This window comes from Hemibagrus wyckioides, linkage group LG06 (genome assembly GCF_019097595.1).
Source record: "Hemibagrus wyckioides isolate EC202008001 linkage group LG06, SWU_Hwy_1.0, whole genome shotgun sequence".
NCBI classification, from domain to species: Eukaryota; Metazoa; Chordata; class Actinopteri; order Siluriformes; family Bagridae; genus Hemibagrus; species Hemibagrus wyckioides.
Window position 1 is genome coordinate 24,544,933 of NC_080715.1, and position 26,035 is coordinate 24,570,967.

A 26,035-nucleotide genomic window follows, 5' to 3' on the forward strand; every position below is an offset into this window, starting at 1 on the left:
ACTTCCAGTTGAGAATAGTCCAATATGTGCCAAGAAAATATTGATCGCCTCATAAGATCACTGCTATCAGCCTTAACTATTAACACAAGGGTTCATGGATTCATGGTGCTGATTACATTTTGTGCCTACCATCTGCTCCGGTCTTCTGCTACTGCAGCCTGTCCACCTTTAGGTATGACATGCTTTCTGAGATGATTTTATGTTCACCATAGTGATTATTTGAAGTGGTTCTTTGAGTTACCATACCATTTGTCAGCTCAACCCAGTCTGGCCATTCTACTCTGACCCCTTGCATCAGCACTCCATGTCCACCTGCAGAACTGCTGCTTACTGGATGTTATATTTTTTTGGAGGCTGTTGTATATGCAAGTCCTAGGAAATCAGCAGTATGAGATATGAAATACTCACACCAGCCTGTGAAGCACCCACAGTGATGCAAAAAAGATCACATCTGCATGATTGTACTGCTATAACAATTATCTGATCAGATAATTGAATGAATAAACTAGTAATGTGGCTGATGAACACGTATTTCATTTTATACAAATACTTATATTCTGCTTACTGATGTGACCATAATGTTTAGGTTTATATTGTGTAAATTCAATTCTGTTAGGAAACTGGTTTAACAGGGTGGGGAACACCAGGGTGGGGAACACCAGGGTGGAAATAAGATGTCAGTAGTTATTAAAATTAGTCATAATGGTTGAATAATAGATCACATTGAACATGTGACTTTTTGTGACAACTGCATGTTTATAGGTAGAACTGTTGCCTTTATGTTTTAAGATTAGCAAAACCTCAACTAAATGTGATCTCAATTCAATAGAGTTTTATTTTCTTAAGAGGTTCGATTAATAACAAAAGAATTAGGTATAGTCAAAAAACATGCACTTGAATTAAATTACATATTTAAAACTGATCTTTTATTTAATTAAAATCTAATTTACCACCACATATTAGCTCTTCTGAATCTTTACTGAATGTGAATGTGTACAATGTGTGCGCAAAATCTCCCTTCACTGGCAATATTTCACACTAAACTACACAACACTGCAGATTTCCCACTTTGAAATGCCAGTAGTTTTCTCCACACACCATTTTCTGTAGGTCCACAGTTGGTGGAGTGACTGTTCCTGTGAACAGTATGAGAAGCTGTCTGAATTTATTTCACACAGCAGAATATTTGTGTGTTGTGTGTCCGACAAACCACTTCAGATATTTCTGACTTCATTGCAGAAAGTTACTGGCTGAACAGAGCCTTCAGAACCACGCCCACTTACTGTTGAGAAAAATCCCTGAATCTGGCCCTGTGGAGCTACAGTCTACAAAACTTCAGTGCCAGACTTAAACCACTGAAAACTATAAAAACAACTAGCTATGAAAGTGTCTGAATATTTGTATTTTATTAACGTCCATTTAAAATGTGTGACCTGATTCAATCACAATACAAGCCCGCAACAAATGAAGCCTTTTCATACACAAACGTTTATTCAGCCATAACAAGCAATAACCAGTAAGAACAGATGATTGCACAGAAATTATTACACATATGAAGGTTGTGAAGACTTTCCTACTAAGGGCTTAATATTTCCTGGCAAATCTGCCGCTACATTTCACTGCAGTTGATTATGGTTTCAGTTTTTAAAAAAATTACCTTTTTTAAATGGTCTGTACTTTAATTTAAAACAGATTTGCTAACCCCAAGCATGTGTGGCAGATGAAGCTGCAAACCAACACAACTAAAAGTAAACGGACCATGTACTATAAACCATGTCTGTAAGAATAAAAGAAACGAAAAGAAAGAGTGCACAAGTTTAAACATATTCACAGAAAGTACTCCAGCTCGCAGCGGACGTATGGGTTCTTCTCATCATTGTAGATTAGGGGATAATGTGCAATCAGCGCATCCTGTGAGCCGATGTAGATGGAATTATAAATCTTCCAGTACACATCTCGAACTTTCCGTGCAGGATGGAACAAACCCTGAAAAGAACAAGGAGGGGGAAAAAAATTACATATAATTTACAAGTTTGAAGCTGATTGAAAGACAGAAATAAACCTGTCAATTCTTAAAATTTTTCTTCACAATCATTTACCTGCAGGCAATATTGTAACATCCGGCATGGTCCGATGGCCACACGAAGTCCCTCAAGGGCTCCCATTACGGCTTGGATAACGTGAGGTGATGTTTCAAATACATTAGGCCAAACATAGTTGAGCAAGTGGTTAAGTGAGTCCTCACAACCAAACCCATACACACCCAATGACATGTGTTGCACTACAGCGCTGGCAGTCTGCCTATGCACAAGGTCTCTGTGAAAGAAAAATATTTATAGGTTACATCAATTACAAACAAATGAAATAAACAACTATAATATGATAAGTATAAATAATGGCTCATTACTGTGCTCACCTGTCCATCAGAGCATCCTCCAATAATGGAGTGACAGCATAGATGTAATCCTTGCCCATTTCACCAATATATTCAAACAAGAAGGAGAGGGATTTAAGGACACCATTCTGAACATTCAGTTCAGGTACACGGTACTCGTTCATCAGTGCTGGGAGTACAGTGAAGGGTGAGCATGTTTCTGCCACGATAGCTATCGCTACTGTTGTACAGACTCGGTTTTGACGCTCCTGCACTTTCAAGTTGTTAAGCAGTGTGGCAAGCACATCATGAGGTCTAGACAAATCGAGAGGAAAGTGGTTAGTTTTTTATCACAAGCACCAAAACAGATTAAAGGTAATACAAGACTTTTTTTTTTTTACCCGATTGCCTTAGCGATGTAGCCGAAAGTGTTGACCGTGGCTCGTCGGATTGCCTTCTTGTGAGCTTTCAGCAGCTCCAGCAGTTCAAAACAGATTCGCATCCACTCCCTGGCAGACACATACTCTGCACCTCTACATAAAACAAGAGCAGTTACAGAAACTTTCAGTTACAGAAATATGATTTAAAGACCACATTTCAGTGCTACGCCAAATATGTCTGTCAGGTTGCACCATATCCACAAACCGGTAACCTGACCATTAGTACAGCCACTTCCGCATTATACTCAGACAGACAGACATTTGTCATTGAAAAGTACAGGTACATAGCAATGAAATGGCGTTTAGCATCTACCAGAAATGCAGATAGTAGAAATTGAGCAAATGAACAAGTGTCAATAATCAATAAATGTGATCAATTGATCAAGTGATCAATAAATAACGCTGTGTCAGCATGTGCATGAATAAATATATGTGTGCATTATGTACATTGTATGTATAACAGTAATGTACATGTGGTAAGACAAATACTTCCATAACTGGGCTTAAAAACGCCTCAGTTTTCACTACAGCATACTGGGAAGTGGTAGCTCAGTGGTTAACGCGTTGGATTATTGTTCCGAAGGGCATCTACCAAATGCCATAAATGTATACTGGAATATGAGCAGCGGTGGTTGTTCACACAGCATGTTTACCTATTCTAAAATAACATTTAAAACTATACATGCTCAAAATATAATTTCATTCTAATTGATCCAGACTCAACACTGACCTGTCAGCAATTCTTCCCACAAGATCAATGCAGTTTTCTTGCACCTTTTCATGTCTGTTTTTCAGGATTGGTGTCAATCGAGGAAGCAAATCCTTAATTGGAGGAGTCATCTTGTGCATACCTGAGAGAAATGATTATATCAACATTAAGGGTATATTACAGCTGTTTCACAATGCTAATAAACCTTATCAGCATATAGCAACACAAACACACATGGCTTCATAACAGATTTTTTCTTCACTATTATGGCAAAACAGTGTCAAATAACTGCAACCGTCACTTAAACTGATGTCTAAAAAGTTACTTAAAAAGGTTTCTTTGGCTGGCAGGAAACAAATGTGTATCTGAATTCAAACCACAGGCTTGTTCACCCTGTGTCAGAAAAGTTGATATCACATCACATTATGACATACCAATCACATTAACAATAGCTTTAAGGGCTCCAAGGATGCTTCCAAGCACTTCAGGGTATTCTTCTCCCAAGTACTCATACAGCACTACACCCAAATGACCCATCAGCTTCTCCTGTTAACAAAGAGAGACATATAGCAGGTTAAACAAGGAATCATAAGTAACATGATTTTATTATGAATATTTTCAGAAAGGTGCAGTTACTTCTCTCTCACCTCTTGACAGGTCTTCATAACCACAGCTGTGCGAGAAATTAGGTCAGCAGCCTGCTGACGAACCTTAGCTGACTTATTGTTTAGACGCCATAGAACAGTACCACAGATCTGAGGCAGGTAGGGTTTAACTCGCTTGCCCAGAGCATTCACCACTGTTCCAAAACCGTTCAGCATCACAGAGTCCTGGTGGGACACATCAATAATTACCAATTCAAATATGGACCAACCATTAAAAAAAAAAACCTAAACCATGAAAACTAATATACAAAGGTATTTTTATCCTTTGTAACTCACCTCAGTGGTCTGTTCTTGGAAAGCATACAAGATGCCATCAATAAGCTGCTCCTCCAGTTTGTGGTCAATGTCTGCTGCACCCAGGTTGCCCATGATCTTTTCTATTGTCTCCATCACCATCTTTCTGTACTGCTCAGCTTCATCCTTCAGGTCGTCCACGATTCTTGAGATGATTTCTGCTGCACCAACTTTGTTGGCCAGCTCTACTGTAGTGTCTACCAACTACGAGGAAAGAAAAATGGCAAAGCATGAAATAAACAACAGCCATAGGGAATTGCCTATTAAAGCTAATAAGACCCCTGAATTCAGCATACCTGTCTGTAATTACGTCTGTCCAAGGCCATACGGTGCTGCCAGAAGTGTTTAAAGAAAGGGGGCAGAATCTCAGTTTTGATGTAGTTGGCTTCCACACCATCAGTCCCACAACACTGCTTCACCACCTGAAAGTGTGACAGACAAAAGTGTGACCAAGTTCTTTAAGAATATACACAATATCCAATCCATTATATGATATTAAGTATCTGTATTAATTAATCACAGTCATGTTTAAATGTTCAAGTTTCACCTCACCTTCAGCACGATCTTCTTCATTTCCTCATCTGGAGATTGGAACTCTCGAATGAGGATAAGCATCACTTCCCTTGTGTAGTAGTTGGCATACTCAGCATCCATAAGAGGAATCAAGTATCCAATGGCTTTTAAGAAAGCAGCCAGACCCTGAACAAATGCAAACATAAATATGGCTTACTCTTACTTAATTAATCCTGACAACTGCAAAATCAGAGAGCATTAAGCATCATCACGCATAAATTATTTGAGATCATGCTCACCTTGCCTCTGTGTTGTCTGATACCCTTCCAAAGGGGTTTTAGCACAGAGTCAAAAGACTCAATACCGTAGGGTGTGGCAGCCTCTGCTAGAGCAGCAATAGCCAAAGCACTGATGGTTCGCACCTTCTGCTGCTCATCCACAAGACCTGTAATTATAAATACAGGTAATTAATGAAAGGAAAAAACGCTGCCAACAATATGAGATTTGATCATAATAAATAAATAGAAAACAAGTAAATGTTAAAATCAATTATCATCACACCCAAATCTGATGCTGAATGAAAAAAGACAAAAAAAATCATGATCATATTTAGATGGGCATTACAGTTAATACCAAATACTGACCATGTTCGATAATCTCCACCAAGCTGCGGAGATGAGGCAAGATGGCACAACCCATGAGGATGGCAATCTGCTGCACAATTTTAATGCCTGTGTGCCGAGCCTGCCACGACTTCTTGCTCTTGCACACAGCTTTGAGGAAAGGCAGGAGTGATGGGATACCCAAAGCAGAGGCCACAACAGCAAAGGCACGAGCTGTTGTGTTTCTCACATACTCGTCCATGTTGTCAATGTCAGGCCTCATTGTGGAGATCATAGTGGCCAGACCAGCAGCCTGTGTAAAATAAATTAAGAATTTAATGTGTTTACATTCACACATACCCAACATCTTATAATCACTAGTGTATGCATTAGGATTTGTGCCTACCTTTGCCAAGTTGGAGATAATCTCTCTGCCCTCTACTCTAGCATAATAATCTTCATCAATCAGCAAGGGCTCAATCACCACAAGGATCTAGAGAAATAAGATATACATGAGACATGGTTCATAAATAAAGGATAAAACCTATGCAATTAAAATTTAACTTAAGATGCTATAGACCTACCTTGTGGACATAAGGTCGGACCAAGTCGTCCAGTTTGTACAAGATGCGATCGATGACTTTCACCAACAGATGGCGCTCCTGATCTTCAAGGGTAGGAGACATTAGCAGGGGCAGAATCTGATTGAAAAGTGGCCCAGCACCAAATTCCCTGGCCTTGTCTGTGATTTGCCTGAGAGCAGCCTAAAAGCACAGCAGCGATGGTTAGAGAAGTTGATGATCAGATGAGGTGATAGACAGCTGACTCATTACATTTCAGCATGTCAAGTTACATACCTTTCTCATGGGAGGGGTGCCATTTTTTATTTTCAGAAGCAGTTTCATGATCTTGCGCTCCTTCTGCTCCTCTGGGCTGAGAGTGGACTCATCCACCTCCACCTGAAAGAGAAAAAATAATTCTTTATTCCCAAAACAAAGTCTATAAGAAATTACTAATAATAATCAAGAAGCTTACCAGAAGTTTGTCGAAGTACTGGATGTCATCTGGTTTTAGGAAAGGCAGGTTGCCAGATGGCTGGTCATTCATCTGTTTGGTGGTTCGGTCTTCGGCCTGCATGTGGAAGCCAGTCATGCCACCAATGGGTGTTGGAGTGGCAGTTAACTTCCGGGCAGGGGTGCGGATGGGCACATAGCCTGCTGGTGGGGGCAGCACCTGGTGATAACACAAATCATGACAATGTTTAATATTAATAAAAATCTTAAATAGTTGTGTTAAATATCACAAATTGAAGGATCCATAGCATGCCTTGTAGCCTTCTGGAAACATAGCGTCCAGCTCCTCATCAGTCAGTGGACGGTTCCGCTCATCAATCTCTCTTTCCCAACGCCATGCTTGAAGCTGCTCAGGAGTCATACTCATCAAATGACCTACGGGGGAAAAGGAAAAAACGAGCAACTTTATATGCAACCTGTGTATGTCTCTATAGATATATAAAGATATTCACATTTCTACAGCAGATGTACCTGGAGTAGGTGTGGCCATATTCATAGCTGGTGTGCCAATTGGGGTCTTTCCAGGGGTGAGCAGAGGAGTGGAGGAGCCAATCTGACTGGCAGGAGTCTCATCCCAACGGGACTTCCTTTTGCTTGCTCCAGGAGTTGGGGTCTCTCCCACAGACTCATCCCCTCTGTCTGTACGAGGAGTCTCAGCCCAGCCACTACCATGTCCCGGCGTCTCTAAAAAGGGGGGGGAAGAGGGCAATTTAAAATAAAATTAATACATAAAACTATTTATCGAGGAGTTTTATTCGTCTTTGCTTTCAGACGGTCGACTAATTACAAACCTCTTTCTGTCTTTGGCGTCTCATCCCAGCGGTTTTTGCGCACACTGGACGTGGCACCACCGTGGCCAGGTGTGGCATGTCCAGGGGTGTCTCGACCAGGCGTTGCAGCACCAGCAGGTGTGTGGCTGGGTGTGGGGTCCCACATGCGTGTACTGGGGGTGGCTCCAGGAGTCTCACTACCCTTGGGACGACCAGGTGTCTCATCCCAGCGACTGTTTGAAGGTGTGTGTCCTGGTGTCTGGAAAGGAAAAATTGAAGATTAAGCTTCATTAAGGCAAGATTTAGGATCTTTCATAAATTGAACTTAAAATCTCCTTCTGAAAAAAGAAAACACTGATTTGGGGGTTGGGGGGAATGACTGAAGAAACTATTTATTTTAAGCCAACCCAAACTGCTAAGTTAGACATACCTCTGATCCGCCATCTGCCTGATCCCAGCTGGACACTTTTTTGGGAGTAGCGCTTGGGGTCTGGTCAGCAGTCTGGTCCCATCGACGCTTGCGTTTGGGAGCAGCAGCTTGAGACGCAGCAGAGCCATTGACTGCTTTCAGGTCACCTGATTTTGCCTTTTCTACCATCTGCAGCCTGATTTCTCTCTGTAGAAAAGAAAAACAAGAAGCAGTATTCAGAAAACCTCTATGACATTTGCTTATAGATGTATGACAAAGGAAAAAAATTAAGTTAAAGATATCAGTAAGTCTTCCATACCTCTTCTTTAGAAAGATGCTGCTCCTTCATCACATCCATGTACGACCTGGCAGGCATCTTGGGATCTGGCGTTTTGCCCCCTGTGCAAAAGAGCAGCAACAAAATGCAAGACAGTCAGCCAGGCACATGCTATCACCAGCACTTCCTCACATTGCAAACAGTCAACTGAACCCTCATTCTACTCCACAGAAATCTTTACTTACTATGTCCTCTCACATAACAGGTTGCATCACAAAAGAGCCTAACATTAAAACACTCCTAACATTCATAGTTTAAAAACAGGCAGGTACATAGTGGTTTATGTTAAGGAGAGGATATAGCCATCAATGTTGCAGGGTCCTGGGCTGTGCTCTCCAGAATACGTACACTTTCAGTGCCAAGGGTCCATCTGCAGTCAGACTTCAACCGGCAGAAAAGAAGCCTAGAAAATTGCTCTTTACCATTAGTAACACTTTGGAAAATGGTTTGAACTCACACACAACAGCATAGCACCTGTGATGCCCTTGTCACTCACTGTACTCAAACCTCATAGAAGACTACAGCTTTAAATAGAATTACAAAGCAATATTAAATGTGACAAAGCTAGATTTGTACCATTAGGGGAATGGAAAAATTGTGTTAAAGCACCTATTTGCAGTTTAAAAAGGTAGATTTGAATGTCAAGATCTTGAATTTTTTTTTTGTCGTTAAAAAAAATTAAACAAAAATAGGATGAGTCGGGCAAAATAAATTAAAAAATGACAAAATGGGGAGGGATGAGGCTGAGAGGAGGTTTGTGTGATTACTAGATCAGAACTTTGGGTACAGAGAGTTGTTGAATCCATGCCCCCCACAAAATATTCCTAAATCTGATAAACTCTCTTCTCTTTGTTCACCATAACCTACACAGGATGAGGTGCTGCACCCTTAAGAGAGTGCAGACAGGACTGGCATAGCAGTACTGCTGTAGGAGAGAAATTAAGCACAGTTAGTATGGGGCTGTGGAGTGTTTGTACACAGATTCTTTAATATATACTTCTATTTTAAAGATAAAATAGAAATATATTTACACAACACTTATATAGAGGATGTTCCTGTTTGCTACATGCAAGGTGTTCTAGCCACCATATAACTGTATTCCTAAGCTGAGCGCTTTCCTTTGTGTAAAATTTCTCCATGTCAAGTTATGAACTAGTGCATACAAGTTTACTTCATACATACTTTCCGCACTTTTCGACCACCAGTTTATTAAATGAGCTACGTATGCAACTACAATGCTAGCGAGCAACACCGAAGGTTTTACAGTCGTATGGTGTTAGCAAATGCAATGCAGCTCTTTCGAAAAAAGATGCGTCTAAAAAGGGCAAAAAAGCATATAAAGCTTGCCAATATAGTAAACTGCCACCAGTCTGGCTGTCTGGTTGATTTGTTTACCTCTAGTAAATCAGTTTTAAATAACAAATCAACAGCACTGGCTTCTCAGTGCCAGAGAGCTCTTCATTTTATCAGTGTTTTGTTTGTTAATTAATAAGGTGCTAACCTTAATATATGCAAATTAACGACAAGTAAGTACATTCATTTCTAGAGAGCTCATGTTTTTGACTACCTGCCTGGCTGGCTATTTAAAACAATTCAGCATATGTAATAATCCAGTAACCCTTTGAAAGACACACACACACACCTACCTGCACCCTGTCTGATTGGGTCTACAGACTTTAAATTCAACACCACCCAACTAGCAGTTCCCACAGACGGACAGCACCTCTAATCCTCTGCAATATCCCAAAGACAGACCTGTCCAATTTGTTTGTAATTTTCCGATGTTCCTAACTGGAAAAGGGTTGTGTAATACATTTTTTTTAATGTCTGGGAGAGAGCAATGTTGGGTAGTGTTCAAAGGGTTAAGCACCAAAACAGCTGATCTGGACCAGCAATGGTGAACATGTGGACCAACAATGCACAGATCAGTATGGACATGGATGGGGCTATCGAGTCAAATAATGGCGCCATATTTACCATCTGCAAAAGGGTCGTGTCGCTCTGGAGAGATGATCATCTTTTGCCTGCGCCTCTTGTACTCATCTTCGCGATCTGAGATCTTCTGTGGCCGGTGCTCGGCAAAAGGATCATACTGTAGAGGAAAACAAACTGACTGTCAGTGCATTTTAAAAACAGAAGGCGGCAAGGGAAGGGGAAAAACAGCCAAATAAAAAGTATAGACTCCAAATTAAATAGACCATTATGATTTGAAAGGGACAAAAGTGCTGGCAATAGGCACATTTTGCATGTACTGGCAAATTGTGAAACGAAATAAATGAAGAGATAAACGAATAAATGAAGAGATCAATACCACAAGTCAGATTTGTGGAAGATGCAAGAGACTCAGCATACTTAAAGTGGAAACAATGCTGTTGTCTGACAGTGAATCCACAAAGATTAAGCAAGTCTTCAAATACTCTCTATGATTTTGTTTGCTGTCACATACAATGCCATTTGACAGAGTTTGCCTGGCTGGCATGTGTGACAAATACAACGCAGGATGCCAGTTTGCTCCAGAATTCCATCATACTGTTCATGGAAGCCAGCGGAATGTCACATTTGATTGAAGTATGCTGAATGATCTACAAACAGCTTCTTATTGGTAAAATGTATGTTGGCATTTTGGTCAATTTTTTACTATACTGTTCACCCAATATGTGGACCATTACAGAAAAAAACTGTGAGGTTGTGTCCACCACACTGTTAACAGAAGGAAAGAAGGCATATCAGGTACCTGCTCATCTGACTGAGGAATGGAATTGAGTATTGCCACCGGAGCATGATACCCCGGCTTCTTCTGGCCAAGCAGCGTTGTAGAAGAGTCTTCCTCATCATCCTAAAAAAAAAAGAGAGAGAAATTCAGCCTTGCAGTATTGCACTCAGGATGGAAAAGTCAAAGTAATCATGCTTGTCTAAACATTAAGACAAAAAACTGAAATGTTAATACCACAAATCCAGAAAATCCAAAAGCCAAATGCTTTGGGACACTCCTCCAAAACACTGAATTCAGGTGTTGTTTTTCAGAGCCCCTTAGTTCCAGTGAAAGGAAATCTTAATGTTTCAGCAAACCAAGACATTTTGGACAATTGACTGAAAGCCAGGCCTTCTTGTCCAACAACAGTACCTGACCTCACAAATGCGCTTCTAGAGGAATGGTCAAAAAGACCCATAAACACACTCCTAAACCTTGGAAAGCCTTCCCAGAAGAGTTGAAGCTGTTATAGACAACTGCATATTAAATTCATGTGAATTTAAAGGCAGACGTCCCAGTTTTGGCCTGGCTCGCAGTCTCCACTCTAATTCATCCCAAAGGTGTTCTATCGGGTTGAGGTAAGGATTCTGTGCAGGCCAGTCAAGTTCCTCACACCAGACTCTCCCATCCATGTCTTTATGGACCTTGCTTTGTGCACTGGTGCGCAGTCATGTTGGAACAGGAAGGGGTCATCCCCAAACTGTTCACACAAAGTTGGGAGCATGAAATTGTCCAAAATGTCTTGGTATGCTGAAGCATTAAGAGTTCCTTTCACTGGAACTAAGGGGCCGAGTCAACCCCTGAAAAGTACAATGATTTATAGGGGTGTCCCAAAACTTTTGGCAATATAGTGTGAATCACAACATAAGCGTAAAAGAGATGACTACAACACTTACATCCTCCTGCTCGTTGGCAGCAATAGATGTGACATATCCAGCAAAACGACTGTCGCTTCCTCCGTAGATCTCCTGGTCGTAATATCCTGTAGAATCGAGACCGACCCCCTGATCTCCCTCCTCCAGCAGAGCCGTCTTCATTCCCTGGATCTCCAGGATCTGCGCCTCGATATCTGAACAAACAGCAGACATGCATAAAATACACAATACACAAGGCGGACAATGTAAACTACACAAATAAACGAGCACAATAGCAAATCTAAACAAAATATATACTATAATCAAAAGATAAGCTGTGCGTTGATGCAACGTTCTCATGGTGGGCAAGGAGTCATAATAACGCGACATGCCGTTCTTGTTATGTTAGCATGCTGGCTAATGTAGCGACGTGTTTTGACAGGAAAACCAATTGAAGTAAAACGCTTCTTATAACAGTGGGAATTTGTTTTATTCAAATGTGTGTTGTAAAGGATCAGACAATCGCCAGAATCAGCGTTGTGACAATGCTGTTAACTCGCAAGGCCTCCGCCTGTCGTGTTTATACTGGACTAGCGCCATTTTGAGACACCATCTTAGTTAGCACGCTGGCTAACTAACAGCAAACAGAGAAAGAGATGCAGTTACTCGGGCTGCTTTTTCTGTGTAGCAATAAAAGCAAATGCGTGTAATAAAGGGGCTTCTTTGAGAACATGAAACGTAATGTTTAAGTGGCTGGTTGTTTAAAACAAGGAGCCTGTGTGCAAGCTGAGGTGCTTTCTAAAATGCGCAATAGCCGCACGGCCACAGCGTTATAAAACACACAGGCGCCATCTTGTTTTCGGCGCCGTGTTCATGCTGCACTCAGCGGCAACACGGCGATGGCATAATTCGCCAAACCAATAACGTGATCCAATAAATGCGTTACAGACGTTTTAGTCTTGCGTACAATTATAACTTGAAAATACACTCACCCTCGTGTGTTTTGGCGATCTTCGCCATGATGCTCTGTATGTGTGTACGCGGATCAGTCCCGGAAGGCCTTCAGCTTCTCCTACGTTATACAACCGCGCATGCGCACAAAAGAACCTGGGCGTAAACATACGCTACATCACAAATCGCCGGCCACTGGTCATGTAGAGTAGTTCACTACTTTAAGATGTTACCTTGTGTATTTAGCTTGAAACTGAAAGAAACAAGAGACAACAATGAGATAAACGTAAATCCTAACAGATAATCTGAAACTGGAAAAATACTTGTTTATCTGTATAACCTCTATAAGAAATGTGGATTAGATTCATCCCACTATATACATAAGAAGCACATACAGATCAAGGCTGACAACAGACTATAAAATGTAAGCTTAACAATGTATAAATTATAGATATAATATAGCCTATATAGAATATAGAAGCTTTTATTTGTCACATATACATAGCCACACATAGCCATGATGCAGCAGTACCCCCTGGAGCAGTAAGGGTCCAATAGTGGCAGCTCAGCAATGCTGGTGCTCAGACAATACTCTGAGGCACATAGTGACGCAAACTGGACAGTTAAAGTCTGTTAAAAGACCAGATAATGTTTACCTAATCTTGAACTGTTTGAGTAAGTCTGTGCCCATGATAACCTCAGATTCCTGTTCTTGGCTGACAGGAGTGGAACCCAGTGTGGTATTCTGCTTTTATAGCCCATCCAAATTCAACCTTAAATTTAAATTTATTGGTCATATACACAATCATACACAGTACGATATGCAGTGAAATGCTTTTTATGCTTTGTATGTATTATGAAAATAAAATTAAATAAATTAGGGTAAAGATTAAACAAATAAAATTAAATAAAATACAATAAAATATACTGAAATAAGATAATATAAAAAAAAGATAAAATGGAATTAGCTGTGTGTAGAATAACTTAAAATGGAATGGAATTATCTGTACATTTGATGAAAAAAGAGGAAAATAAAAAGACTATAAATATATAAATTATATAATTCTATATTCATATCACCACACACCAATCAGGCATAACATTATGAGCACACAGAGGTAAAGTGAATAAAACTGATTATCTCTTCATCATGGCACCTGTTAGTGGGTGGGATATATTAGGCAGCAAGTGAACATTTTGCGCCCAAATTTGATGTGTTAGAAACAGGAAAAATGGGCAAGCGTAAGGATTTGACTGAGTTTGACAAGGGCCAATTTGTGATGGCTAGACGGTGGTAGATGGTCATAGATGGTCAGTATCTATCAAATGGGGTTAGTATCTATCAAAACACAATATTAGGCAGGTGCTCATAATGTTATGCCTGGTCAGTGTATATCATCAGTCATTGTATTGTTTTAATACAATAATACAATATTCTGTATAAATGCTAAAGACTGTTGAGTACCATGAGATCAGCAGTTTCTGAAATAATCAAACCAGCCCTTCTGGATTGTTTCAAAAATCACAGACATAAAATTTTTCCTTTATTGTGATGTTTGATTTGAACAATATCTGAAGCTGCCATATGATTGGATAACTGGAGGTGAGTGATGTTGGCAAGCTTAGCAGGGTAATTAACCCTATTAGGCTGACTGTTAGTTTGATGAAATACATTGTGTTCTATATCACCCTGTACCAGACAACCAGAGGCATTGAATATCACCTAAATACCTTCTTGTGCACATGAGCACACAAGTCAAGATCTTGAACATAGTGTCCATATCATGTAGCATTAATATAAATACCACTGTCACACAGCCATTGTTTCATCTTTCTCCTTCTTACCTCATACTCCTGTCAAACCTCATGCAATACTGTCACACCAAGTTCAGACACACTAATAACATTCTGGTGAGGTCTTACAGCAATGCCTTGAATATTGTGCATACCCACAATTTGTTAGCCATTCTTCTGCGGGCTTTGGAACAATCACTTCAATCTGAAGTTATCATTCCATCTGTGACAGATGATTGAAACCTTGTTTAAAGCAGAGGCCAGAATGGAGGTAATTCACTAATCAGGTTTTTGTGCTGTGAGACAAGTAATCAACTTTGTGAAACCTACCCTATGTGTCTTTATACCTGAGGCAAAAGAGTCCTGGAAAAAAAAACAGGAACAAAAACAAGAAACAAGCACAACCAAAATGACTGGTTGAGTTGAACCTTCAGAAAATACGTCTAGCTTTGAGAGGGTGGTTTGCTTCATAAAAGGCATATATCCACATGTTAAAGCTACCATGTGTGATTCATGGTGTAGAGTCACAGATTTGTACATGTAAGTGGATCTCCATGATGCATAGTTTCATCACTCAAGACCACATTTTTTGAGGCCAGGGCACATGAATACCAATTTTCACATGTCACATATTTTCACAGACAGCTTATATTTATTTACAGATATTTTATATTTTATACAGATGTTTACTTTTACATATACTTTATACAGTTGTGTACTCAAAGTTTTTGCACTAACAGACTTATTCCATTTATCATCATACAACAATTCTATTTTATTTATGTTATTTTTTTAATTGTATTTTGTGCTTGCACTGATCTTTTTTTTTAACTACTCTGCATGCCTTAAATTGCCCCTTGGGGATAACTAAATCTTTTGAATTGAATTGAATTGCATATACAGCTCCACAAAACTTAATGTGGTGCTCTTTTTTTATTGTTTTTAATTTGCTTAAATTGATTATAATATTAAAGCTTTGACTACGCGACCTCAACAAATTTATCTGTAACCTTTCATAGATATGCGCTTCAGGTCTCTCAGCCTGGGCAACTCTATCCCGCATCCCGTGACATTTCTGCAGACGTCATCGCAGTACATGTACATACTTAAAAGGGGCAGCGTGATGGACGGGACATTCAACCAATCAGCAGCGACTACCAAATCGCTTCCGTCCAATAGTATTTGGAATTTTATTGGGCGAGACTCGTAAAAGGGGGCGGGCTCTGGTATTGGAAAAAGTGTAATCGCGAGGGGGAAGGTGAAAAAAAAAAAAAATAGCTGAAGTGAAGATGGCGAGAGGCTCCCGGTGTTTGCGGAGAGCGGTAGCGGAGTGTATTAAACAGTTACCATTTACGGCTACTCGAGAAACACCGGGCAGGAATGGAGTCAGGTAACACAAGCAAACACTACAGGAAACATTTCCGCACTTTGCAAAGTTAGCATTAATGCATCGCTAGCTGGCTGGAGTAGCCTTCAGCTAAGATAGCTAGCGTTATTTATCTATGTGTAAGTGGTAATGATGGCAGCTAGCCAGCTACCTTTACCGGGATCACATCCACTTGTGGCTTTTCTTCGTAGTTAGTTAACTTGTAAACTGACCAGAAAGGTAATTGACATGCGATGGAAAGAAACTAGCCGCATACCTCAGCTCCAGATCTGTAGCTAGTGTTAGTAATTTTGACCAGCTGTTGTCTTCTAGGGCAAACTGACTCCTGTACCCGCTTTCTGATTAACCCTTAAATCAGCTAACATGTATGTCAGCTTAGTTCCTTAAGTTTGTTGAGCTAGTGACATTGTAAAGAAATGGCCTAGCGTCTAGTTTTGATACGGTTTTTCTCTAATGCCCTTGACTAGTCCAGTTACTACGTCCGGGGTTACAACTTATTGTTCTTTTACAGTTGAATATTTTCATTCATTTCTTGAAGAACCTTCTATTTAAGGATTGGTGTGTGTGTATATATATATATCTGGTTTCCGTCAGGATTTTTGACAGCTGTGTAATTGGACAGATAGTATACCGGCATTTTGAACACTTCATTCAAGCATTTAAAGCTTTCGTTTTTAACCGCAGCCTCTTACGTAACACGGGGGTAGTGACGTCACGACAAGTGACACCTGAGAGAGAGAGAGACTTCCTAGTGTCCTAGTGTATCAGCTGCCCTTCTTTTGCCCAGCGCAGGGACGCAGTGTACCATGAGCACAGGGCCAGCAGTGGTCCTGCACGAAACACTCGGCAAGTGTCCAAAGTCCAGAACACGTCCCCTAATAGTGACAGGTTCGTCATACTTGGCTGCGAGCATCACGTCTAGGTTAAGGGACCGAGACACTTTATTTTTGTTCTGTCAAAGCCTGACATTCAACTATTATCGTAATGACAACACACTCTTGAATGAAGTGTAAATAGCTGGCAAGTGGTTAAAAGTGCCGTTCCAGACAATGCTGATTTGTCTCCTTTAAGTGTCCATTTCAGGTCAGATCTACGTGATAGCCCCTCAGGTTCTGGTCCTGCATCTAGTATTACCTGGTTACAGCTGAGCTATTGTTATTTTCAGGAGACCACTGAGTGTCCAGTGTTGTTTTTGTATAATTTTCTGGTTTCAAGATTCAGAATCTTAGTGGTGGGTGACCGGCAGCTCAGTGCTCAGGATGTTGGACTATGGCTTGGAAGGTCGGGTGTTCAAATCCCACGTCTGCCAAATTTATACCCCTGGGTCCTTGAGCAAGAGCAAGGCCCTTAATCCTGAACTGCTCAGCTGTGTGAAATAAGATGTATGTAAGTCATTCTGGATGAGGGCGTCTAAAATAGGAAGATATACATGGTGTCCAAATAGTCCGGAACCAATGAGATTAAAACTACACATGCCTTATTTTGTGTTTATTATTTATAACATGCTGTACATGTTCATCCTTGCATTTCCTCAGCCTCTCTGTCAGGTTTATTATGTGGGTTGTGCTCAACCTCAGCAAACATAATCCTGTTGCTTCCTGACTTTTCCGACACCCCGTATTTCTAGGATTGAAGAAAAGCATTAAGAGTCACTTGATTAAAACCTATTAGAGGTGTAAAGAGATTTGTTTTAGGTAGTGAGTAAACACGGTGAGTAAACGAGAAAACCGTGCATGTTTGCTGACAGGCGGCTGTGTGCGCAGGTCAGCGATCACTGTGCTGAAAGGTAGATAAAGGACATTTCTGATGAGATGAGTGCAGTGAAACGTCATATTCACATAAGGCTTTAGGTGAAAAAGGTTTCAAATCCGCTGGTTTAGGTTTATGGCTAAAGCCATCTCTCTCTCTCTCTCTCTCTCTCTCTCTCTACCTCCACCTCCACCTCCAGCTCCAGCTCCAGTCCTCACTGACCTGTGCTTTAGATGCTCTACTCTACCACACTGTGTCCCGTATCTGCTGTACACTCTTCTGGTCACAAACTAATTGAAAGCTTGGAAAATATTTGGAGAAGCACTATAAGAAAAAGATACTAGTGTTTGTGTTTCTACAACCCTTAACAACTGAATACCAGCAAAAAAGCTGATTGGTTTTTGACTCTATATAATTTTTAATGTTGTTGTTGTAATGTTTAATTTGTTGGTGCATCAGAGATTATCAGATAAATGTGTTCCGTAAAATAGTGTTAAGTTGGTGTGGTTTAGCAGAATATTGACACTAGACATGTAAATGTTTCATTGCGTTTAGCGTGCAACTCCACTGTTGTTGGTGAACACTGTATGAATTTGGATTATACTGTTGTCTATTTCCTGCTAATAGAAACTTCAGTGATTTTTTTTTTTGATGGCTTGTAGCACTATTTCCTTGTGAGTATGTTTTGCAAAACTCAGTATTGGGTTATATATTGTATTGTACAGATGTTTAGACGTTAATAATGACTTGATTCAGTTTGAATGTAAAGTATTGTGATATGATTTTTGCCTTATCCCCACCCCCCTCTCCTAGTTCCTAGGAATCAATGCAGCTCACACTAATTTCAATTCACTTTTATTTATATAACATGTCAATGCACGTTGTTACAAAACGGCTCTACCGAAATGTAGATGTAAATATAGATTTAGATATTTGACAAGGTAATGATTTGCTATTGGTGTTTTTGACTTGCTTCATCCCTCCCTGCTTCTGTCAGTGTTTGTGACTCAAAGACAAATAGATGTCAGATGATCACAAGCCAGACAAGTTTCAATATTGTTTTTGCCTCCTAGTCACATTGGAGTTTGCCCAACATTTTTTGTCATGTCACAAGGCCTATCAGTTTAAATAATCAAATTATATGATGTTGACAGTTGCATGTGTTTAGAAACTATGATTCAACTTTTCTTCTGCTCTTCAGTATCAAGTGTTGAATTGTCATGTGCATACCCATGTGACCAGAGGCATTTCTATTATCTTTTATATTTACATTTGATCAGCTTGTTTCTTAAAAGTAGCATGTAGTCATCTGATATTAAACAATGTTGCGTTTTACTGACCTTAGTGTGAAATAAACTAAATGATAAAAGTGATTTCAGTGTAAACAAACTTCACAATATTAGTGATTCTTTGCAAACCTGATACCTCTAGATTAGATTAGGCTTACACCGACCTTGTGGTATGTCATAGTGCCGTAAACATCAGGTGTGAAATGCAGAAAAATCTTTACATGCAGTCTACAAAAGCCATAAAGGTTGAAATATATAGCAACCAAACTTCAGAGAGCAGAGTACAAACCAGCACCAGGCCAAATGTGTGCAGGAAAGTGATTAAAGAAACAATAGCCAAGTGTCAAGTAGCTCAAAGGCCTTGGAAACTGTTATAATGATGGACGGTGTTGGAGGGTGCCAAGCTGAAAGAGGAAGAGAATTCCCACAGCAAAAGCTGGAGGAACTGTGAACAAGCCAGGGCATGGGTGGAGAGGTGTAATAAGGAAATATGTTGCTTTATGAGACAACAGTCATTGATCTTGTGCTCACATCGAGCATTTGTGAGATGCTATAAAGGAATTTAATCATACAGAATTGGGAAAGGACCTGCTGTCTGTATACTGAGCTCATAATCAGCATGTCACTGATGGGCTAATGAGAATGATACAGAGCCCTGGAGATGGCATTATGGTGTGTGTGTGTGTGTTTGTGTGTTTAATGCAAAAACATGTTAACTCGATCAGTTGCCATAATGAATATAAAATACATATGCACAATGTTTTATTTCTGCTTTCAGTTTGCTTTTTCGAATCCCAGAATGAATGGATTTATACCTATCTTGTGGCTGATTTTGTGTTTTTATTGAAAGAAAACAAACCCATGATTTTATGAATAAAGCATTTATGGTTCACTCTCGGTGTACCATGTAGACTCGTGCAATAATGCAGTAGGAAGAAATAGCCAACAACAGCCTAGGTATGCTTTCATAAAACATTTCCACCAAAAACAACTTTCTGGCCTAGGGCATGTTTTCTTGGGCACAAAATAGGTGCAGTATTGTGTGCAATGCTCCCTGTAGTGAACTGAGAGCAGAAAAGTAATCTCACGCATATCTTTAAGCTTCTACGTGTTTAATGTGATCTTGTTTTCATTGATTAAGCCTGCTGTTATTGACAAGTTATCTTTAACAAGCTGACAACAGCTTTAATCAGTGGAGAATTCCAGGTTCATGTCAGTAATCCAATCCAGCTAACAAAGAACTACTGATAAACATACTTGTTGTATCTGTGAAATGCACCAGTAGTCCTGCTGAGATGAGGGAAAGTTTGATAATGATTCTATGGTTTTAGTTACGGTGTGAAAAGCATTAGTTTCTTATCTCTGGCTGCTTTCTGTACAGATATCTGTCATCGTGTGGGATTCTGATGACCAGGGTGCCTCCTCTCTTGCGGACCGTGTCTGGCCGTCCTGTGCTCAATCCAGCCAGAAGCTTTTTCAACCTCACCGATTCCTTTAACAAAAGGAAAGAGTACTCTGAGAGACGCATCATTGGGTACGGTGTCTTCTACATTGTGGCTAAAGTGTATGGTGCAGGTCTCTAGCTTTGTTATACAACCCAGATAAATTTACACACATGAAGGAGTAAAACACAATGCTGTATAGGGTTATTGGAAAATAATCCATGATTGGGTGGTGTTATGTGTTGGGATGTGAATTAGATTATAAGTGGACTATTTTCTAATAACTTCATATCTTATAGAATTTTATTCCTCTTATAATGATTTGATCAACTATTAGGATTTTTAATTTAGCATAGAATGACACTTCATGCATTTTAACTGTTGGCTTTAATTTCCTGGAACGTTGGAGACAAGTTGGATCCTGTTATCGTCTCTTTTTTTCTCTCTCTTGCAGTTAATAAGACAAAAAAATGCACTGATGTTAGAGCTGCTGTTAATCGTAACATTTTAACCAATCAGATTGGAGAATTCATCCATGCTATTATTATTATTATTATTATTATTATAGTAATGTACATATTAGTATAGCATGGCTGGAAATACTAGTATGCTGATGGCCTTCAGTGTTTCTGCAGTTGTCTTTGCAAAGCATGGGGGTACTTTCAGTTTAACAGAAGAGCATTCACACTGGCATTAAATAACTACTTTTGGCAAGGGAAGCACAAGGCCTGTGCACACAGGGCACTAAATAATATTATATAATCAACCCAGTCTCATAAGTGTCACATTGCACATTCCTTTGCCCCCAAGGTTTACATAGAAAGGGCAGGCAACTGGGGCTGTTTCTCTGAAGCTTGAGAACTTCTATGTACAGATTTTTGGAAACAGCATGCTGTGAATATTTTGTTCCATTTGTCCAGCCTGTCTGATTTCTACTCCTATACTGACTTAATTTAGACACTCTTTTAACACACAGGCAGCATATCAAAAGGCTGGCTTCACGTGTCTCTGTCACGTGATGGGGGAGACCTAACAGGAGAGTGGGAAGTTGCCATGAATAAATTACGGAGAAAAAAGGGGGGGGACTGACTTGTAAGAACTCCAACTTGGCACTGATCGAGCTATTTCTGTTGGAGTCGCCTTCCCTAATCTGCAAAAGTGAAACTCATATAATGAATAACATGAAGTTATAATGATTAAAAAGGTTAAGCAGTTCACCATTGGCCAGCTCGTGAGACAATAATAAACGAATATTTGACCTTTAAGTGACTCCTTATCAGCTTGAGAAAGAGCACAAGGCCAGTTGGGGTCATGGCCGTACCTCATGGCCATGTTGCCCATTTTTCCAATGACGCTTTCTGTGTACTGACGTGGCACCAGGGACATTGTTCGCATGGTTTCCATGTGAAGGCAGATATGTTTGTACTGCTGCCCCCCCCTTGTGTGGCGTTCTGTCATTCTCATGCCGGTCTCTCTATTTCTCCATCTGCTCTTAGTTACTCCATGCAAGAGATGTATGATGTGGTGTCCAAGGTTGAAGACTATCTTCACTTTGTGCCCTGGTGCAAGCGCTCAGACGTAGTGTTCCGGCGTTCTGGTTTCTGTAAGGCCAAGCTAACAGTGGGCTTTCCTCCAGTGGTGGAGAATTACACATCTCTTGTTACGACAGTGCGCCCCCATTTGGTGAAGGTAGGCATTTACTGCAGAAAAGAAGAATATTATTCTGTGTTCCTTGAACTAAATGCATGTTAATATCATAATATGTATTGCTGGTGATGCATATCGCATTATATCTCCTGTTTCGTCCACAAGGCTTCATGTTCTGATGGTAAACTGTTCAATCATCTGGAAACGGTGTGGCGCTTCAGTCCTGGCCTACCTGGCTACCCCCGTACATGCACCCTGGACTTTGCTGTAAGTAACATGAAAAGATTTGTGCTTGTCTTTTTTTTTTTTTTTTTTTTTTTTTTTTTTTGGCCAAACATCTGAGAAGCTCATCCACAAAAAAGAAGCATGTTTAAATGTATGCATGATTAGTAAAGTGCAATGGATGTCTTGTGTATGTTTAAAGCAGCAGTGTCTTAACCAGAAGGGGGCCAGTATGTGCCCAGGGTTTTATTCCAACCAAGCAGAAGCCACACCTGAGGCAAGCCAAGATCAACTGATTAAACAGGTAGCATTGGGTGTGGATCCTGCTTGATTGGAAAAAAACCTCAGTCCTTTCCAGATATGGTGGTTGTCTGTCCTTGACAGGCCATTTGGAGGCCTCAGGTCCTCAACTCCAGACTTAGAAGCAGGAGGCTGAATCCCTATTTTGTTTGTTTGGTTTGGTTTAGTTGAAAAAAAAAACAAACAAAAAAAAACAAACAAAGGCTTGATATTTTGATTGGTGAGATTGGGCACCCCTGGTTTAATGCATTTGTAGCTAGATGTTCTACTGAATCTTTTACAATTTACTAAATGACTAACACTAAAAATTTACACAATAAATAGGATGGATATTTAAATCTAATCTGTTGTCTAATGTTAATAATGTTCTTAAGTTCCATGTTTAATCATGCACTGACCAGGCATAACATTATGACCACCTGACCCATCATGCACTGTGTATTCTGACACCTTTCCATCAGAACCAGCATTAACTTCTTCAGCAATTTGAGCAACAGTAGCTCGTCTGTTGGATCGGATCACACGGGCCAGCCTTCACTCCCCACATACATCAATGAGCCTTGGTCGCCCATGACCCTGTCGCCGGTTCACCACTGTTCCTTTCTTTGGACCACTTTTGATAGATACTGACCACTGCAGACCGGGAACACCCCACAAGAGCTGCAGTTTTGGAGATGCTCTGATCCAGTCATCTAGCCATCACAATTTGTCCCTTGTCAAACTCGCTCAAATCCTTACGCTTGTCCATTTTTCCTGCTTCTAACACATCAACTTTGAGGACAAAATGTTCACATGCTGCTTAATATATCCCACCCACTAACAGGTGCCATGATGATCATCAGTGTTATTCACTTCACCTCTCAGTGCTCATAATGTTATGCCTGATCCGTGTATATTATACTGTTTAAATACTGCTTTCTACTCTGACATATTGGTTGATTTTAAAAAAAAAAAAAAAAATTATGGAAAGGATTGATTTATCTTCATGCATGAAGTATAATCCTGCATTAAGTACAATCAACTCGTATCATGACTTTCTCCTGTCTCTTCCTGTGGCAGATTTCCTTCGAGTTCCGCTCCCTGATACATTCTCAGTTGGCCACCGTGTTCTTTGACGAAGTAGTAAAGCAGATGGTGTCAGCGTTTGAACGACGGGCCTGCAAACTCTATGGCCCCGAGACACAGATCCCACGCGAACTAATGTTCCACGAGGTCCATCACACGTAGCGTCTCTCCACACGAAGAGGCTTCCAGGGTGGGAGGGCATTAAGGGAATTCTGGTAAAGGGTCCTTTTGGAGAGGGGGAGCTAACGAACACAACTTCACATGCCTCAGTATCTGCAGTGCCTGGTCCAAGCAAAACCATTTGATTTTACATTTTTATCCTAAGTTATTTTTGAGGCTGGATCTAATTTAAGGGATTAAATTTGTTGTGTGAATTAAGCATACAGCTGCAACACTCCATCTCTAACAATATTTTTGAGCTGCATTTTGAGCCATACTGTTTAATGGCAGCTGGAGTATGTGGAAGGTCTGTCAAGAGCTCAATGAACAGATGTTGGTTTTGTGAATAGCGCACAAGGAGATGGAGACGGTTATTTGGCATGTGTGAGATCGGGATTTCGGTAGGATTGAACCAGGCTTGTTTTTTTCACAAGTTACTTTTTGAATCTTCTTGTAAGCTTTCTCCGTGTGTGTGTGTGTGTGTGTGTTTTTTTTAATAAACACGCACAAACTATTTCGGAATAACTGGACTTGTCCAGTAAGCGTGGTTGCGCCCATAATCAGCACCAGTATTTTTTTTTTTTTTTTTTTCAATCATGTCAAATTTTTTTTGTTAACAAACTCCCAAGGAGACTTGATTTGAGTGCCCTGAATATAAAAAAGGGGACACTATACACATGCTTGGACTGCTACAGTGGTTGAATGAGTGCATGCATTCAGTCAGTGCAGCATATAAGAGCGACAGGCTGCAATCCTTCCACACCAGCATCAGTAAGGCTTTCCATGACACAAGTGCTATGAGAAACCGAACATGTTTAAAAAACACTTCACTCACATGGAGCTAACTTTTTTTTTTTCTTCTTCACCATGCAGAGTGGTGACATGGTTGCCAAGTCTTTAGGAGCGATGTGAAGTTGGCACATGTATATAGTTTTAACTGCTGAACGTTCATTAATGGGAGCACAATACATAACATCTTATGGTGTGTCTCAAGTGTCCAAATCAAGGGACAAATGTTTTATTGTTATATGTGTGCAATATATTTGTAAAGTTAGATTTTTAACAGATAGATCCTTGCAACTTTACTAAAAGGGCCCAAACTCAGGGGGCTGATGGGGGGGTAAATACACTTCATGGCTCTCATGAGATTGCTATAAAGTGAGTTATCTGCAAGCATAGACCTTAAAGATTCAGATCTGACCTGCATGCCCTTACTGCTTTTGAACCTAGCACGTGACATATTATTTATCATTGTCTTCAAACATATATTCATAGACATCATATGATATTTATTTTGGTTATGGGAAAACCACATGTATATAACTAATGTAAGATCACAGACTAGAATACAGTGTATAATAGGTTTTTGTTTTTTTTTTGTTTCTTGTAGTAAGGCTTTATTTTAGTCGTATTGATTTGGGTGTTTGAGTGTTGTGGCGAGTATGTATCCTGCCTGCATGGTTTATAAACTATTTTTATATTTAAAAATCAGGCTTCTTGTGTGGTGTGGTCTCTATGCAGTATCTTGTTTGCCAGCATCCAGTTCAAACTAGTTTCACCTTCAAAATAGATGGGTCATGTGAAAGATAATATTAGACACCTCTAGCTATGTGCTTCACAACAGCTGGTGGATGGATAGCGGACTCTAACTTTACATTACGAAGTTGCATATTAATTGAGTGAAAATAAACAAGTCTGGAGAATGTGACGAATAAATGATATGGCAATATCCATGAAACGTTTCTCCAGTTACTGCTCCAAAACGACTAGAAATGGCTGTCGTTTTATTCTAATAAAAATCAGAATGACCTAGTGGGTTTTTTTTCTTCTCCTGAAGAGGAACAGAATGAGGAATGGGCCTGATTTCACAACACTATGAAACATGGTCATCTGTTGCCTTATAAGGCATCATATTTGGCATGTATAATCCAGTGTTTTTCAACCTTTAATGAGGCGTAACATTAAAAATAATCCCACAGCACACCACCAACCAAAACACTTTACAATGACACACCGTAGCCTAACACAGTGTATATCTAATGAAAATCTCTCAATATGAAACCTGGGCTTTCTCATACACCACTGTGGGGGTTTTTTTATTAAAATTTCTGTGTTCATACAGGTGTACAAAAACGTCTGCTTTCTTGTTACTGTCATAAATTAACAAGGTCATTATTGTGCTACCTACTCATGTGGAGGAGTATTTCATTATTTTGCCAGTCACTGCATCGCACGCAC

At 40.0% G+C, this 26,035-nt stretch overlaps 2 protein-coding genes across 4 annotated transcripts; one reads left to right on the forward strand and one right to left on the reverse strand.

Moving 5' to 3' along the window:
- Positions 1 to 1,470: 1,470 nt before the first annotated feature.
- sf3b1 (splicing factor 3b, subunit 1) lies at positions 1,471 to 12,945 on the reverse strand. 3 transcript variants are annotated; one of them, XM_058391581.1, is made up of 25 exons: positions 12,785 to 12,945; positions 11,835 to 12,007; positions 10,921 to 11,022; positions 10,164 to 10,278; positions 8,169 to 8,248; positions 7,871 to 8,056; positions 7,462 to 7,699; positions 7,142 to 7,354; positions 6,924 to 7,045; positions 6,633 to 6,830; positions 6,455 to 6,556; positions 6,182 to 6,361; positions 6,004 to 6,090; positions 5,640 to 5,910; positions 5,295 to 5,440; positions 5,035 to 5,181; positions 4,779 to 4,904; positions 4,465 to 4,686; positions 4,171 to 4,353; positions 3,958 to 4,069; positions 3,545 to 3,665; positions 2,776 to 2,907; positions 2,417 to 2,689; positions 2,100 to 2,316; positions 1,471 to 1,986 (listed from the first exon to the last, which is right to left on the reverse strand). In XM_058391581.1, exons 1-25 carry the CDS (start codon positions 12,810 to 12,812, stop codon positions 1,828 to 1,830), a joined length of 3,933 nt encoding a protein of 1,310 aa, XP_058247564.1. In that variant the 5' UTR covers positions 12,813 to 12,945; the 3' UTR covers positions 1,471 to 1,827. The 3 variants fall into 3 exon arrangements, with proteins under 3 accessions (XP_058247564.1, XP_058247565.1, XP_058247566.1); XM_058391582.1 differs by lacking the exons at positions 10,164 to 10,278; positions 10,921 to 11,022; positions 11,835 to 12,007; positions 12,785 to 12,945 and adding an exon at positions 8,535 to 10,135; XM_058391583.1 differs by lacking the exons at positions 1,471 to 1,986; positions 2,100 to 2,316; positions 2,417 to 2,689; ... (15 more) ...; positions 7,462 to 7,699; positions 7,871 to 8,056 and having other exon boundaries at positions 8,166 to 9,111.
- Positions 12,946 to 15,768: 2,823 nt separating this feature from the next.
- Positions 15,769 to 25,288, forward strand: coq10b (coenzyme Q10B). Its single transcript, XM_058391586.1, has 5 exons — positions 15,769 to 15,927; positions 20,344 to 20,496; positions 21,901 to 22,093; positions 22,217 to 22,318; positions 23,633 to 25,288. The coding sequence occupies exons 1-5, from the start codon at positions 15,827 to 15,829 to the stop codon at positions 23,798 to 23,800; spliced, it is 717 nt and encodes a 238-aa protein (XP_058247569.1). The 5' UTR covers positions 15,769 to 15,826; the 3' UTR covers positions 23,801 to 25,288.
- Positions 25,289 to 26,035: the final 747 nt, after the last annotated feature.

Coding starts and splice junctions, on each gene's coding strand:
- coq10b (XM_058391586.1), top strand. CDS start 15,827: ATGGCGAGAGGCTCCCGGTGTTTGCGGAGAGCGGTAGCGGAGTGTATT. Junction 20,497..21,900: donor TCTGAGAGACGCATCATTGG/GTACGGTGTCTT, acceptor ATCTGCTCTTAG/TTACTCCATGCAAGAGATGT. Junction 22,319..23,632: donor CATGCACCCTGGACTTTGCT/GTAAGTAACATG, acceptor TTCCTGTGGCAG/ATTTCCTTCGAGTTCCGCTC.
- sf3b1 (XM_058391581.1), bottom strand. CDS start 12,812: ATGGCGAAGATCGCCAAAACACACGAGG. Junction 6,362..6,454: donor GCACCCCTCCCATGAGAAAG/GTATGTAACTTG, acceptor CTGTGCTTTTAG/GCTGCTCTCAGGCAAATCAC. Junction 5,911..6,003: donor TTATCTCCAACTTGGCAAAG/GTAGGCACAAAT, acceptor TATTTTACACAG/GCTGCTGGTCTGGCCACTAT.